The 14,205-nt window shown below is 35.2% G+C and overlaps 1 protein-coding gene across 1 annotated transcript; it reads right to left on the bottom strand.

Annotated features, from left to right (window-relative positions):
• Window positions 1-777: 777 nt before the first annotated feature.
• Window positions 778-14,009, bottom strand: LOC147287528 (nuclear pore complex protein). The gene is made up of 24 exons (XM_086239521.1): window positions 13,798-14,009; window positions 12,977-13,335; window positions 12,713-12,782; window positions 12,509-12,622; window positions 11,592-11,625; window positions 11,339-11,464; window positions 10,933-11,091; window positions 9,934-10,026; window positions 9,681-9,848; window positions 9,276-9,374; window positions 8,312-8,547; window positions 8,163-8,220; window positions 7,208-7,296; window positions 6,639-6,770; window positions 5,923-6,045; window positions 4,107-4,205; window positions 3,806-3,997; window positions 3,055-3,229; window positions 2,774-2,930; window positions 2,368-2,570; window positions 2,091-2,232; window positions 1,718-1,878; window positions 1,492-1,608; window positions 778-1,097 (listed from the first exon to the last, which is right to left on the bottom strand). Exons 1-24 carry the CDS (start codon window positions 13,875-13,877, stop codon window positions 1,026-1,028), a joined length of 3,258 nt encoding a protein of 1,085 aa, XP_086095647.1. The 5' UTR covers window positions 13,878-14,009; the 3' UTR covers window positions 778-1,025.
• Between the last annotated feature and the right edge of the window lie 196 nt (window positions 14,010-14,205).

Genomic DNA, 14,205 nt, shown 5'->3' with positions numbered 1-14,205 from the left:
ATATTTTATTTGTTTCATATATATTTCGATCTTAAAAAAGTTTTATTCGCTCACATTTACATCAATTTTATGTATTTTATTTTTTACAGAGCTATTAATAACTTCTTTGATATTTTCGTTTTCTGTGGGCATGAGATTTCTAAATTTTAAAGCCTTAATTAGTAAATTTCCTTAATACCAAAAAAATCATTTCTTTAATTTTTGTTTTTTGCAACCCCATCATATCAAATTACTGTATGTGATTTTTTGTTGTTGCAAGTTTGTATTAATTTTTCACATTAATTTATAATAAAAAATCATTTCTATAACTATTTTTTGGAACTTTTGTTAATGTGATTATCATTCAATCATTTTTTAAACTGAATGAAATGTCCATCAATTATATAATGTGTCTCCTTAATAGATTGTAGTGTGAAAAAAGGAACAAAAATGAAAAGCATTCCAATGGCTAAATATAAATATATAATTCAAAATATCTAATATTTGAAAAATAAATAAAGCCGCGCGAGGGTCAGAGTGTCAGACCAAACTGCCCTCTTGCGCTAGTGGCTTGGTCTACCCGTTCAAATGGCTAGATTTCTCAAAAGAAATTTGCAGCTTGGGCTGCATTTAGAGTAGTTGAGATTTTTGTAGCTTTTTCTATATTACAAAGCTTTTGTATTTACTTTTGGTAGATTTCAGTTGAAATTTCTCTTTTCCATATCGATATTTTGTTTAACATTTCTATATTTTCTTTTTCTTTTTTGTTCAATTAACATTTCTATATTTTCACTTTTCAGTCTCAAAATTTCGTTCAACATCGTGAACGTCCATATTTGATACATTGATGCATATCCAAAAGATGAAAATAAATAACGAAGAGAATTCTTACAGAAACCCCTCTACAAACAGAAAAATCTTCATGTATTGTACATATGTATCAGTGTTCTGGAATCCGGAGACTGTAAAACTACACACTCTACCATTTGACAACTCTATCAGCCTTGTATTGTAGCAAGCACCAGAGACCTTGTATTCACCAACAGTCAAGAAGAAAGTTCTTCCTCTTGAACCTCCATTTGGCTTATCGAGTATTCCCTCTCAAACAATAAAAATTCCTGCACATGAGACAGAGATTCAATAAGTCTGCTCATTTTAATCAACGGCTACAAAAGAAAAAAGCAAACTTGGGACCTTCACGAATGATGAAAGCTTTAGAGAAACTTTATTATTACACAACTACAAAATTCCAAAATTGACAAAATTAATGCCAGCACATCTTCAGTGATGCATATGCATGATGTGAAGCTAAAGAAAAGGTAATAGTACTGCAAAGGGCAATGGCTATCAATTGAAACTTTGATGGTTAAATTATATCATTTACAAAACAAAAGTGCCCCAGGAGGAAGAGTATGCACTTTCATCAGATTGTTTATAAATGGAGACTGCTCGATAGATGAAGGGGAACTATTCGTATCCCCTGTGAACAAATGAGAAGTACTGATAACATACCTGCAATTGTTGTTGACTAAACAAATGAAGAAACCCAGCTTCGGGGCAAGCGACTAATTCAATCAACTGATCATGGATTTCAGGCGGAACACCCAACTCCATGAGCGAAAGAGAGACCTGCATATGTGACATACATTGCATCATTAAAGGTGTACAGAGTTCTTGCTATTATAATTTGAGAACTTAAAGACACTTCAAGTAGGAAGCTTCCAGTGAATAAGGTTACCTGCATGCATCGAAGAATGATTTCGGGGAGACAGCACCTACGACAAAGGCCCCGCACAATGTATGTTGCTGGGCTTTCTAAGGAACCATCTTTGTTTGAATACCAGGCATCTAATCGCGAAATCTCCATTGTAACTCCAGCTTGAAATCGGAGAAGCTCACCTGCAATGAAAATTAATCAGTTCAATCACCTTCATTATTATGTTAGGTTGAACATAGAGAGCTGTGATTACGCGCACAAGAAAAAAAACCATTTTACTTCAGTATAACCTTTTTTTTTTTCTCTTGAAATTCCAACACAACGACTCAGTCCAAAACAAGTGCAGCCGACATGCAAAGCACAAAAGAACTGCAGTTCCAATAGTATTTCTTACCTTTGAAGCCAGCAGCCATAACAGTACTAAGAATACCACCATCATTGTGTTCATGTGGCCCAAGACCATCACCTGCAACTGCCAAGCAGCGAAGCACCACCTCTATGCAGTAATTGTCCTTTGATGATATGGAAACCTTTAACTACGAAAGAAAAAAAAATCCCTGTTTGTGAGCAAAGGCAAAACTAAGAAAGAAACAGATAGGTTAGTGCATTAAAAATTAGGTAAGCAAAGGCCAATATTCAGCAAAGCTTAGTTTTCTGATACTTGTCCTCACCATTAGTTTCCGATTTAATACGTCTTCTTCACTCACTGAAGAATAAAGAGCACTCATTAATGTAGTGCACACGGTTGCATCTGGACACAGACATTCACCAGAAGGCAAGCAGAGCATTGCAGTGGCATGCAATTCAAGAAAAAATGGTTCCACAGATTCATACATATCATCTTCATGTGAAGATAACCAAGGATTTTCTTTTCCTGCAGCCAAAAGACAACTTATTTATATGCCAAAGCATTACAATTAAATCTGAAAACCTAAAACATAAGAGCACACAAATAATGGATCTAAACCCATCATCCTCAGCAAAATTTTATTGTTACAGCACACACTAGCCAATCCAGACATCTTTCTGAGTCTTTGTTTCTAACATACAATAAGAGAAATAAGTAAATCAACTTACTCAGTAGCAATGACAGAGATGAATTCAGAGTCTCCTTGGCTGCTGAAACAGCCCTCTGTTTTTCGTCCATTGAGAGTTCAAGCGGGGAAACCTCTGCATTCTCCAATTCAATTTTGAGCCAATTGCGATATTTTGCATCACAAGAATAATATTCACTCTGTTCAAAATGAATAATAATTATAAAATATATACAAGTACATAAGGATGGGAATAACATACTAATAAATTGCCAAGATTAACTATGGAGAGAGAGAGAGAGAGAGCATAAAAATGAAGCATACCCAATCATGGAACTCTTTCAGATTCTGAGGAACATTGAAATCCTCCAACATATCAGAAGATTCTGAAAGTTGCTTCAAAGGTTCAGCAAGAAAACTAAGTAATGTGTGTGCACCAATGGGCACTGCAGGAACTCTCCACATTGAAACCAGGGCAAACTCTCTGAACAGTATGTTGCTACAAATACAAAAGAGGTCAAAATTTTGAAAGTCAATAACAGAAACAAAATATAAAGGTCAAGAAAGTAAGATGCAATAACAAAGTATTATTCGGTCAACAAGGGGACACCAAGGTGTCCTCACCTCACCCATTCTACCACAGGTGCGGCCACGGTTCTAGCCGTGGCTGCGTCCTGCAACTAAACTAGCAAAAAAGAAAAGAATGTATTGTTTGAGGGGAATTCCCAATCATGTAACAAAAACAAATACCACAGAGAATCTCATGGAACAAATGTAAAAATTAGGAAACCTCATACCAAACATCATTCATAGAAAGAATCATCCTTACAAAGACAAAAAAACTACACCTTTAAAAGTATACATGACCTTTTTTGCTTAACAAGAAAGTATGCATCGTCTTTAATATATCACAAAAGGGGAAAAAACTACTGAAATAGTTCTCATATTGTTTATTCACTTTTTATTGATTTCAGAAGCACATATTCACCAGAAATCAGCTTCATGCTCCACAATCCTAATATTGAGCTACACAACATGGTATAAAAGTTCCCTATGAACATGGTAAAACAGTTACCTATGCATCAACGCTCGCAGAAGAAGTTTGGTACTAGTATCCTCAACATTAGTAATTGTGGAGGGAGGTGTAAAGCAAAGCCACTGGACAACCATAGCTTTTTGAAGACTATGCTCCCGGTGCTGCTCTGCAACATCTGATAACTTATCACATTTACCACTAACTTTGATTTCCCGAGATCTTGACAAAACCCTGTTCAAACAGTTTGTTAGAAGTAGAATAAGTTTATACAGAGATCAAATTGCATTCTTCCTACTTCAAAAGCAAAGTAAACTGTACACTCAAGAAGAAACATGAATACCTCTCAATAATTTCTTCAAAACTTCCTTTTGAATCATCAAGAGGAGAGAATTGTAAATACTCCATAGCAGAAAGGAAGATCTTATATTTGACATGCACACTGTTAAGAGGCAACATAGAATAATATGGATAAAAAAATAAGAATAAAGAGCAACAACAACGAGAAGAACAACAATAATATTGATAACAGCAACAACATATTACAGGTTCTTGTATATGTGGCAACTGAGATAGTAGGCTTTAGCAAGTCCAATTTGGGTTGTCACTCATTTATATTGGCTTGAGCATTTTTGGCTGCTTCATTCTCATTCCAACAGAGTTATTACAGTATGCTTGTACTCATATGAGGAAAAACTTTTGCACATGAGAGATTAATTTTCATATTAAGATGGATGAAATGGTAGAATTAAATTTTATATTGACAAATTTTCAGAATGAGATTAATTTTTGCTTGTACGAGGAATAGTAGTGCTTATAGTGGTTACATATTCCAAGCCCATGACAAGATTAAATTTAAAATATCAAATACCTTAATCTATCAAGCAAAGACATATACATTGTGAAACAATGAGTAGAAATTTTGTTCTTTTTATCGCACAATGGCACATGGAATGCAATACATTTTCGTTGGGTTATTTAATAATAGTTCTTCACATTTAATTTGGTGTGAAACACTAGACTCACCAAACACAATGTTTCCAGGGGTAAAGTTGGCCTTTTGTCCCTTTTTACACTGACATCGTTGATTGATGATGGGTAAACTAAGAGTTAACTAACAGAGGGGGTTTAAGAGTAGATTTTTTCTAAGCTTCAGGGGGTGTTGACCACATTTTCCAAACTATAGGGGTATTGACTCATCATCAAATCTAAAGGGGCCCAGAAGTAATTTTCCTAACAATGATATGTCAACAAACAGCCACAGAAAAAGAGAAAGCAAGATTACAAGAAAACAAGTGGGCACATGTGCAACTAAGACAGTAAGATATAATGCAAATAATTTAAATTACCATGGTTTTAGTGTTAGCAGGGTGTTAACAGAGGTCAAACATAGGGTACTCACATCCCACGCAGTGACCAAAGCAAAATACCACCTCTAATCTTACTTGGGTGAGGGGTATTATAATGAACCACCAATGTGATACCACAAAACATAATGTGACTATGTATTAAAACAACAACAATAGAGAGAGAGAGATGTAGAGAAGAGAGAGAGAGAGAGAGAGAGAGAGAGAGAGAGAGAGAGAGAGAGAGAAGCAATAAGATAAAAGATGAAAAATCAAAATCTGACGTATAGGCCACTTCATCCATAAGAGATTTGCAGTGTCATACACCTATGGACACAACACTTGTTTCTATGCATGTCCCACAGTCAATTGGTCGCTAAAAAGAATTCACATTTAGTTGCTCAAAAACAGGCTCAGATTTATGGAATGCATTTTTGTCAGAAAACATGTACATGAACCGTTAGAATCAGGATTAAAATACTCCCACTTTTAGAGTTTTAATCTTAAGTCTTGACTGTAGAAAGAGATCTAAAGGGTCAGGATATGTTACTTATTTTGGTTACTTACCATATATAATACATACATATATATAAGAAGTTACAAATGAAATTACATGTCCCTTCTTTCCAGAAAGCAATATACGACACCCTTGCAGAATACCCTACAATCTACAATATGTTACAAACATAAAATTATGATGCATTCTATAAATCTTGAACGCCAGACATTTTTTTTTTAGAAAAAAATAAGGGTAATAGAAGAACATATGTATAGAAACATAACCTCATAACCCCAATAAGGAGTCACTGTTACCTGCTGTTCAGCCTCAGTTCCATCATATGCACAAAGAGGTCAATGCAACGGTGGCGTGCAAGTTGAGAAGCATATATACCCACCAACTCCTCATGTTGATTGGAAAACAGAAACATGGCATACCTGGAATTAGATTTTCCAACAGTTAACGATCAATAGAGCAAACAGTATATCCACTCAAATACATATACTATCCTTTCATCATAGTCTTCGTCTCAGGGACCATTTAAGCCAAAGAATAAGACAATATTTAAGCCATTCATCACAGACAAGATAACCACACTCACTCCACACTGAGCTCATTCAAAGGTCCGTAAAGCATAGACACCTCTACATGGAAGCAAGGCAATGTCTGACACATGTTGGAGAATAGGAAATGTGCCATATACCTCCACATTTAGAAGAAAATATTTTCAAAGCTAATTGTAGATACTGAATGATGTATAGAGGTTTTAAATAGAAAAAGGTGGAAGCTAATAAAAAAAAGGATGATAAATTATCTAAATAAGGTATACTTTCACAAATTTGTAGACAACAAAATTATAATGGAGCATTAAGAAGTTGACGATCAAACTGCTATTTTACTGTAAATGTCTCTGGCATGCCATTAACCTTTAGAATTACTGTTAAGCATCATTGTCATTCATTTCACAAAATGGTATTTAGCCTTAGTTTGTGTACCTTATCACAAGGCATCTGCACTAGAAACTACTTACATGTGTACAATGAGATCACCCACATTCATAATTTTCTGTTTGAAAGCATCCTTCACTTCATCGCCAAGTAAGTATCTAAGCACAAGCACCAGGTGTGCACCCAATCGAATCATTTGAGGATCTCCATGAGGCCTGACAGACCAAACAACGCCCCTCAGTCAATCAACTGATTCTAAACAACTAGAATAACTACTTCACAAGGTTTTATTATTGGAACATGTAAAAGTACAATAAATTTGTTCCCAAAAAATGTTTCAAAACAGAGAAAACTCATAAACCATATCATGTAACATTCTAAGAAAATATACCAAAACACATTAAGTGAAAAAATATTATTCATGATCATCCATTGAAGAATTTTCATATTGCATTGAACAACTGATTTTTTTTTTCAGCATCTCAGTTATGGAAATCTCCAGTGGGCAGAAATGACACTGGTTTGCGTAGTTTAGCATTTGGTCATAAAAATGTCATGACATGTTAGAAGGTCCTGGAATAAAGAATTCTCTTGTTTTGTCCTTTGGCACATATCTCTAGAACTGAGGTGAAGACAACTAACATAACATTACCTGAAGACATTTTGACCATCTTCTGAAGGAGCTATCCATGACCATATAAGGTCCAGCAATTGTGGGATATTCCCTAACATTAGACTCATCTGTCCAAAAATGTGTTATTAGAGAGGTCGGTCAAAAGAAGTACACATAAACTTTCATCTTTCCATTGGATAAAGAGAGAAGAAATAAATTAAAATCAATCCCCAAAGTATGGAATAGATGCAGGAGTGAGGATGTGTATCTGTAAACAAGAATAGTGCAAACATGTTTATAGAAAAATTAAACAAATAGTAGGGGTCAAAAAGAAACAAAGGATCATTTGAATCACTTTCCTATAAAGTACACATTAGGAGGATATACAAATAACTAATTCATTAACACCTTGCAATTCTTTTGTTAAGAAAAATAAACATATTCTGCATACAAGATTCAAGAGAAAACATACCAATTTAATAAAAAAAATTCACCTTAAAATTATTTAACTTGGAAACCCAATTCTAACTACAGCTCCGTTTGTTTTGACAAAAAAATCAGAATTTTTTGAGGAAAAGTTTTCCATTGTTTGGTATATCTTTGGAAAGTTCTTTCCAAGATCAAGGCTTCATTTTATCATAAGCATTTGAGAAATTTTTTTCCATGATCATGTTTTTCTGCTGTTTAGTAGATTTAAGAAAATTATATTTTAAAGAAAACACTTCCTAACAAAAAGGAATTCTTGTGTCCTAGAAAAACAAAATCCACAGGAGAAAACTTAATCAAACAGAAATTGGACAAATTTTCCAATCCAAGAAACTTTTCAGTAGAACTATTTTCCATCAAGACAAATAGAGACTAAACCTTTTTTTATAAGAAACACAAATTTATTAGAAAACAAAAGAGCTACAAACAACACAGACGAGACGTCCGTGAAACAACTGAAACAGCATTAAAAATATAGATTAAACTAATTTATTTCCTTTCAAGATACCTCAATTTGACGTTGCTGCTCCTTGCATCCTCGAGTAACATTTTCGTGGACCAATTCCCTATTTCAAATAAATAATGATTCAATTCATTAAGAAATACTGCAGGAAAGGAAAGCTCAAAATCAGAATGAAAACTGCATTGTGAATATACCCTGAATGAAGTTTCTGAAGTAGATCTGAAAGTTGTCTTGGTTGTTGGTTCAAAACTTGGAGTGGCCAAATTCCTGGTCCGTTTGAAGGCTGAACAGCTCCATCACCATGTCCAGGACATCCATCAATTGCATCTCCAATGCTTTTAAATTGATCCGTTCTCCCTGGTTGTAAATGAGCCAAGTCCAAATCCACCTGAACATCTAGCCATGACTTTGTCATTGCCCAGCATGCTGACTGCAAATGCATTTAGTCAAATTTCAGAAAAGGCATCTAAAACTGATTGTGGTAATACAAGGAAATGAAAAAAAGAAAAACAATATTATCATCCAAAAGTACAACATTCCAACACATGTCAACAAGTTTAGTGCAGCAAACATAAGAACCTTTGAACCATACAAAAGTGACTTTGTTTGCTTGGGAATCACCTTTAAAGTTTTGATGGTTGGAAACCTTAGAAAGAGGAACAAGACTAATATAAAAATTTGTGTTGCCTGCACAGCAGCACAAGAGTAGTGGTGAGACAGTTGATCATCTTTTTCTTAATTGTCTGCTTGCCAGGGAGCTATGGTCTTTGGTGTTTTACATGTTTGCAGTGAAATTGCTAATCCTAAAGTCTGTGGGTGACATTCTTGCTTGTTGGATAGTTTTGTTATCAGCTGTTGAATTATAAAAGTTAGTGTTCTGGGGGCATTTCTCTTGTAACCTCATGTGTGCTACAGTAGGGCCAATTTTTACGTTCTTTATGAATTCTTTTATCAAAAATATGAAAACAATATAAAATGTTGTTACTTAACTGTTAAAAATACTCAAAAATATGAACAATTAAACAGTATAAAACACACCATTGCCTTCTATAACAGAATAAATAAGACAAAAAGGAAAACCATACTAAAAATAAGTTAAGTCATCATATAAAAATAAAGGAGACTTGAGGATTTTATCAGTTGGGGGGAAACAAATACCTCCCAGTCAGTGCAGATTGGAAGCATGCGCCTTAAATTGCTACATTGTGCTGCATAGACAGCTGCTTCATATTTCCCAGAATCTTGCTCAGCAATTTTCTTCAAAATAAAGATAGAACAGGAAAGTAACATGTTACAATAGTTCAGGGGGAAAAATAAAGGTCTTTAACCTTGAAAGTCACCAGTGGAACAAAATAATTAAAAAAAAAACAGATAATTTTACGATGCTAAGAACAGTGAGAGAACCATGGAGTAAAACAGAAAGAAGATTATATATATGTTCACAAAACCTTCTGGTGTCAGCTGCAAAATGCGTTCAATTTTTAAAATATGAATCCAGTATTAACAATGTAAGTTGATATAAAAAGACAAAAGAATTATTTGGCCAAATCCTTTCAACCCTACCTCAGACGCGCAATAAGAAGCCCATTTCCAAAGATGCCATTGGTGGCCAATGCCACTTTCCAACTCAATGGCTTGCAAAGTTCTATTCTCTCCATTTTTCACCAGGGCTTCAATTGAAGGAAATCCGTCAAATCCTCCAAATGCGCACAAAGTTGCAGCTCTCCATGGCTACCAAAATGTAAGCCTGTATCAGGAGAGCACCACTAAACATAAAATAAAGTATTAATATCATATTTCTCATAACTTCACTTACCTGTCCTGCAGACCGGCAAAGGTGACATGCCTCTTCCAGCCTTCCAGCTCTCAAAAGAGTCCAGACATCTTCTAAAAGAGATTCATCTTGTTTCTGTAGGGGTAAAACTATTAATGATGTTTGAGATGAACATACATGCATGAAAAAATAGATGCATATCACAAATATTCTAAATCTACAAAATAAAGGAAAATTAAAAGGTCACACACCTCTTTAGGTAACATTTCATCGACAAGGAAAAATACAAGTCAATAACCTGAGATTTAAGTTTGAAGTAGATATGTGTATCCTTAGCCAAAAAGGGGCTGGACATTGGGGACAGGTACTGAGTTAATTGACTCGGATTTGACAATGCCTTGGCCCCTTTAATACAAAGATAATCTAGAACCAGGATAGTCTATCATGAAGACTAACTGGTACTTTTTTGCAGCACAAAGACACACTGTATCAGTTTCAACTATACAGCCTCTAAGATAATTTCCATAATTTTAAATGCAATTCCCAGGTGACACAACAGAAGCCTCAACATGTGCTAAAGACCATTATCCTTTTAACGCAACAGCTTATATCTTAATATTTTTTTTTATAATAAGAAAATATATAATGTTAGTAATCTTCTATTTACACCTCGATATTCTTTCCATTACATGTTCACTTCATCTAATGTGAGCTTTGTACCAAAATATCATGATAGTAAAAATAAACTATTTCTTTGATTGGTGTTTGCATATCTACTTACATATATTTATGCATACTCCAAAATATGCCAGTTAGGCCAGCACAGCTTTGAGAACTTAAGGAATGAAAGGGGCAGTCATAGAGAAAGTCGAAAAGACAATATAGTTAATATGAAATGCCAAATTTATAGTAGATTTGTATTTTGGAAAGTACATAAATTTTATATGCCAATGAAGGAACATGACCACAGGAAGCATTAAGATGAGACTGCAAAATCTAAGCAAACTTATAAGAAATTTGTAAGACAAACACAGAGAGTACTTTGTCATCAGGTAGTTGATGAGCATGTTCACGTGTTGGAGCATCAAAATCCAAGTGTTTAATGGTATTCACACTGGAGGCTCCCTTCTTAAGATAGCATTGAGTGCGATACCAAATTCCGGAGCTTGGGAGACCGGCACCGACATGAGATCCTCGCACCTGCAAGTATTTACAATTTTCCATGTTCAAAATTTCTTTGTTTCTTTTCCAACCAAAAAAAAAAAAAGAAGCCACAATAAGCTTTGAAAACTCACTGTCTTTGCCAAATAAGGGGCTAATACTGACCATGGTGTGATACTAGTACTTAAAAATTTGCATAAGAACAGACTGCCATACTAACCAGACAATAACATTTGTCCACAATTTAACATATTCTGTAATAAAGAATGCAGCAGTAAGTGATGACCTTTCTTTCCAAGTCAAGTGCTTTGGAGGCTAAACCTTCTAGCCATTGAACAATCCGTAGGCATGATTGTGCTGTAAGGTCACCCGCGACAAACTGGCAAGCCTCCAAATGTGATGTTGGGGGAAACTGTCATGAGTCAATGCATTTAAATGAGAAGAAACTCCTTCATGTACTTTTAAAGTATTATAATTTGGAACAAAGAAATCGACGTGTTTTTTCAATCAAACAGCTAATGACAAGGAAAATGCATTACCAGGATGAGCTCATAAGGGATCTCTTCAGTCCCTGCAAGACAAAGAATAATTGTCAAACTAAAACCCAGAACTCAGAAGGGTAAAATGCATAGCGAAAACCAAACAGTAGTAACCTAAATGGTATAAAAGCAATTAATTTGTATTTCCACCAACTACAAGATAAATACAACTCAAAACATAGATGAATAAACCTATAAATAGCCATTACATTTACTTAGTTCTCTCTAGTCTCTACAAACAATATATTCCTAGAAAATGCTAATCTGTTAGAAGAGTATGTCATGGTGAACATGTCAATAAACATAGGAAAAGATAACATATAGAAATTGTAAGATTGCTGCAACTGAAAATTATAAGAATGGATGTATTAATGTAACATGACGTATGGGAAGTTAGTATACAAAGAATTTTTATTTTTTGACACAGACGACTTTTCACATTTACAAACTTGTATCGATAATCCATTGATAGTTCGATCCTGGCTCAGGATGAACGCTGGTGGCGTGCTTAACAAATAACACATGCAAGCTGGATGGAAGTGGTGTTTCCAATGGCGGACGGGTGAGTAATGTGTAAGAACAATGTTTTGGAAGATAGGCTTAAAGTGCAGTCTTCATAAATTACATGACTGTTCATACATGCTTAAATTGTAACATTTTGAGAGAGAAAAAATTTCTGCATTAAATAAGAGAAATTACACCTCATCAAACCCATTCGTTTATCCAATACTAGTTCATTGTCAGCAGCAGATTTTTACAAGCCAATATAAGACAGCTGAGGCATTTAATATCAAATTCGCATGGATTACAACATCCACGTAGCCTCACTACACGTGTTTGTGTGAACATGTATATCTATGTGTGTGTGAAGGATCAGTTCTAGAAAAAAAAAATTTAGAGGTTGAGATAGATTTCCTTTCCCATAAAGGTACCACAGAAGGGACCAGGAAGCAGCCTCATCAAGCAGGAGCCGAGCCTTCTGCCTCATCAACTTGTCCTCTACAATCCGATGCCGAATGTTGGAACCATACCTATAGACGAAACCCAATGGCACAATAGCATTTGCAATGCTAATAGCTCTTATACCAACTTATAGATATTCTCAATAATAGGGGACATACCTAATGGACTCTGAAACATGTCGGCAGGATTCCTCAAATTTTAGTATCAGTTCAGGAAAAGACATCAACCCTGCAAACAAAATTGACCAAAAAAAGTCAATAATTTAGACAATTAGGTTGCTCATGAGGAAACTATATAATTTATAGTAACAAGGAGAAGCTTAAGACCAGAAGCACTTTCCAAGAAAATGGAGAAAAAAAATATAGTAAATAGAAATCTAAATTTTGAGTACTATATTATGTAGGTAAGTCTAGTTCAAGCACCTTGAAGAGCAGAATCAAGTAGAGATGCAAACAAAGTAAAGGTTGTATCTCCATCATCAGCCAGTGAGTCCTCCTCATGCTTGCAAAATTTTATTGAATGGCGGACCGAATCAGAACCAACATCCACCTCTGCACCATCAATGGGGGACCTCCTTTTTGAGACAGAATGAATCTTTACAGGAGTTCCTTCCAAGTGACCAGCATCAATGCTTTCAACTTCTTGTTTAATATTTTCTAGAAGAAGTGCAGCATTAGTCGGGCTATGGATACTCTGCCCATCATACAGTAGCCTGGATGCACTATATCTCGAAGCTGAATTCTCTTGGTGAGGCGATACGCTTGAATTCAAGTGCCTTTTCCTGGTATTAAATTAAAGAAATAAGTTGAAATCAAAATAACAAGATTTACAGTTTCAAAAACACCCAGATTTTCTAGTAAAAAATACTCAAACGCAAATGAGGATACCATGAAAAGTGCAAAAGAAAAAAAAAAAATGAAGCTCTTTAAGTTTTTAATCATAAAATTTACTGGAAAATTGCCAAGGGAGCATTTGAATCTCTCCACTAAAACGTAAATGTGAAATGGCATTATAAATTGCATAACATATCCATATTGAATACACGCATTATGCTTAATTCGATTCTAAGCCTTCAAACTCTGACATCAAACCCTAACGCTTGAACCAATCTGTTCTATTCAAAAGTAGATTAAATGAGCTATAAAACGAAAAATTCCATTTACACACCAAGCATCATCCAGGCAAAACCAAATCATGCATAAAAACAGTAAATTCAGCTAAATTAGACGATTTGGACCCGAACCCGTATCGACGAAATGTCTCTCTGAGTGTGAGGTCTTCAGGGTCGAAGTAGCTCGGAGAAGCGTCCGTTTCGACGTCCATTGGCGCCAAAAGAACGTTGTCTTCAAAACCTTAGGGACTCCGGTGGCTTCAATGTGACTGACGCTTAAACCCTAGAAGAGCTCAATGCGCGGGAAGCCCAAGTGGGGTGGAGGGTTTAAGTAAAACCTTTCGGTTTACTTCAGAGAGACATGGAAGACTGAAGTTGAAGAAGGGATACAACTATGCAAGAGTAAGATTCCGACAAGTCGCACTGTTGGGAATAGCAGAAAACGGTATGTCGTTTGGGCTTATCTTTCTCCGTATCTATTGGGTATAAGCCCAACAAACTACCCAGTATCACCGATTAGATTTGCAAGCCCATCAGCTG

This window comes from Dryas octopetala, chromosome 4, assembly GCF_963921425.1.
Source record: "Dryas octopetala chromosome 4, drDryOcto1.1, whole genome shotgun sequence".
Classification (NCBI taxonomy): Eukaryota; Viridiplantae; Streptophyta; class Magnoliopsida; order Rosales; family Rosaceae; genus Dryas; species Dryas octopetala.
Note: the sequence above shows the minus strand (reverse complement) of the source record. Positions and strands in the feature narration are given on the sequence as shown.

What these genes read in the sequence shown, in the direction of transcription:
- LOC147287528 (XM_086239521.1), bottom strand. Translation starts at nt 13,877, where the DNA reads ATGGACGTCGAAACGGACGCTTCTCCGAGCTACTTCGACCCTGAAGAC. An exon ending in TTTGCCGGTCTGCAGGACAG is followed by an intron (nt 9,849 to 9,933) that starts GTAAGTGAAGTT and finishes ACATTTTGGTAG; the next exon opens with CCATGGAGAGCTGCAACTTT. An exon ending in TTAGTCAACAACAATTGCAG is followed by an intron (nt 1,098 to 1,491) that starts GTATGTTATCAG and finishes TCTCATGTGCAG; the next exon opens with GAATTTTTATTGTTTGAGAG.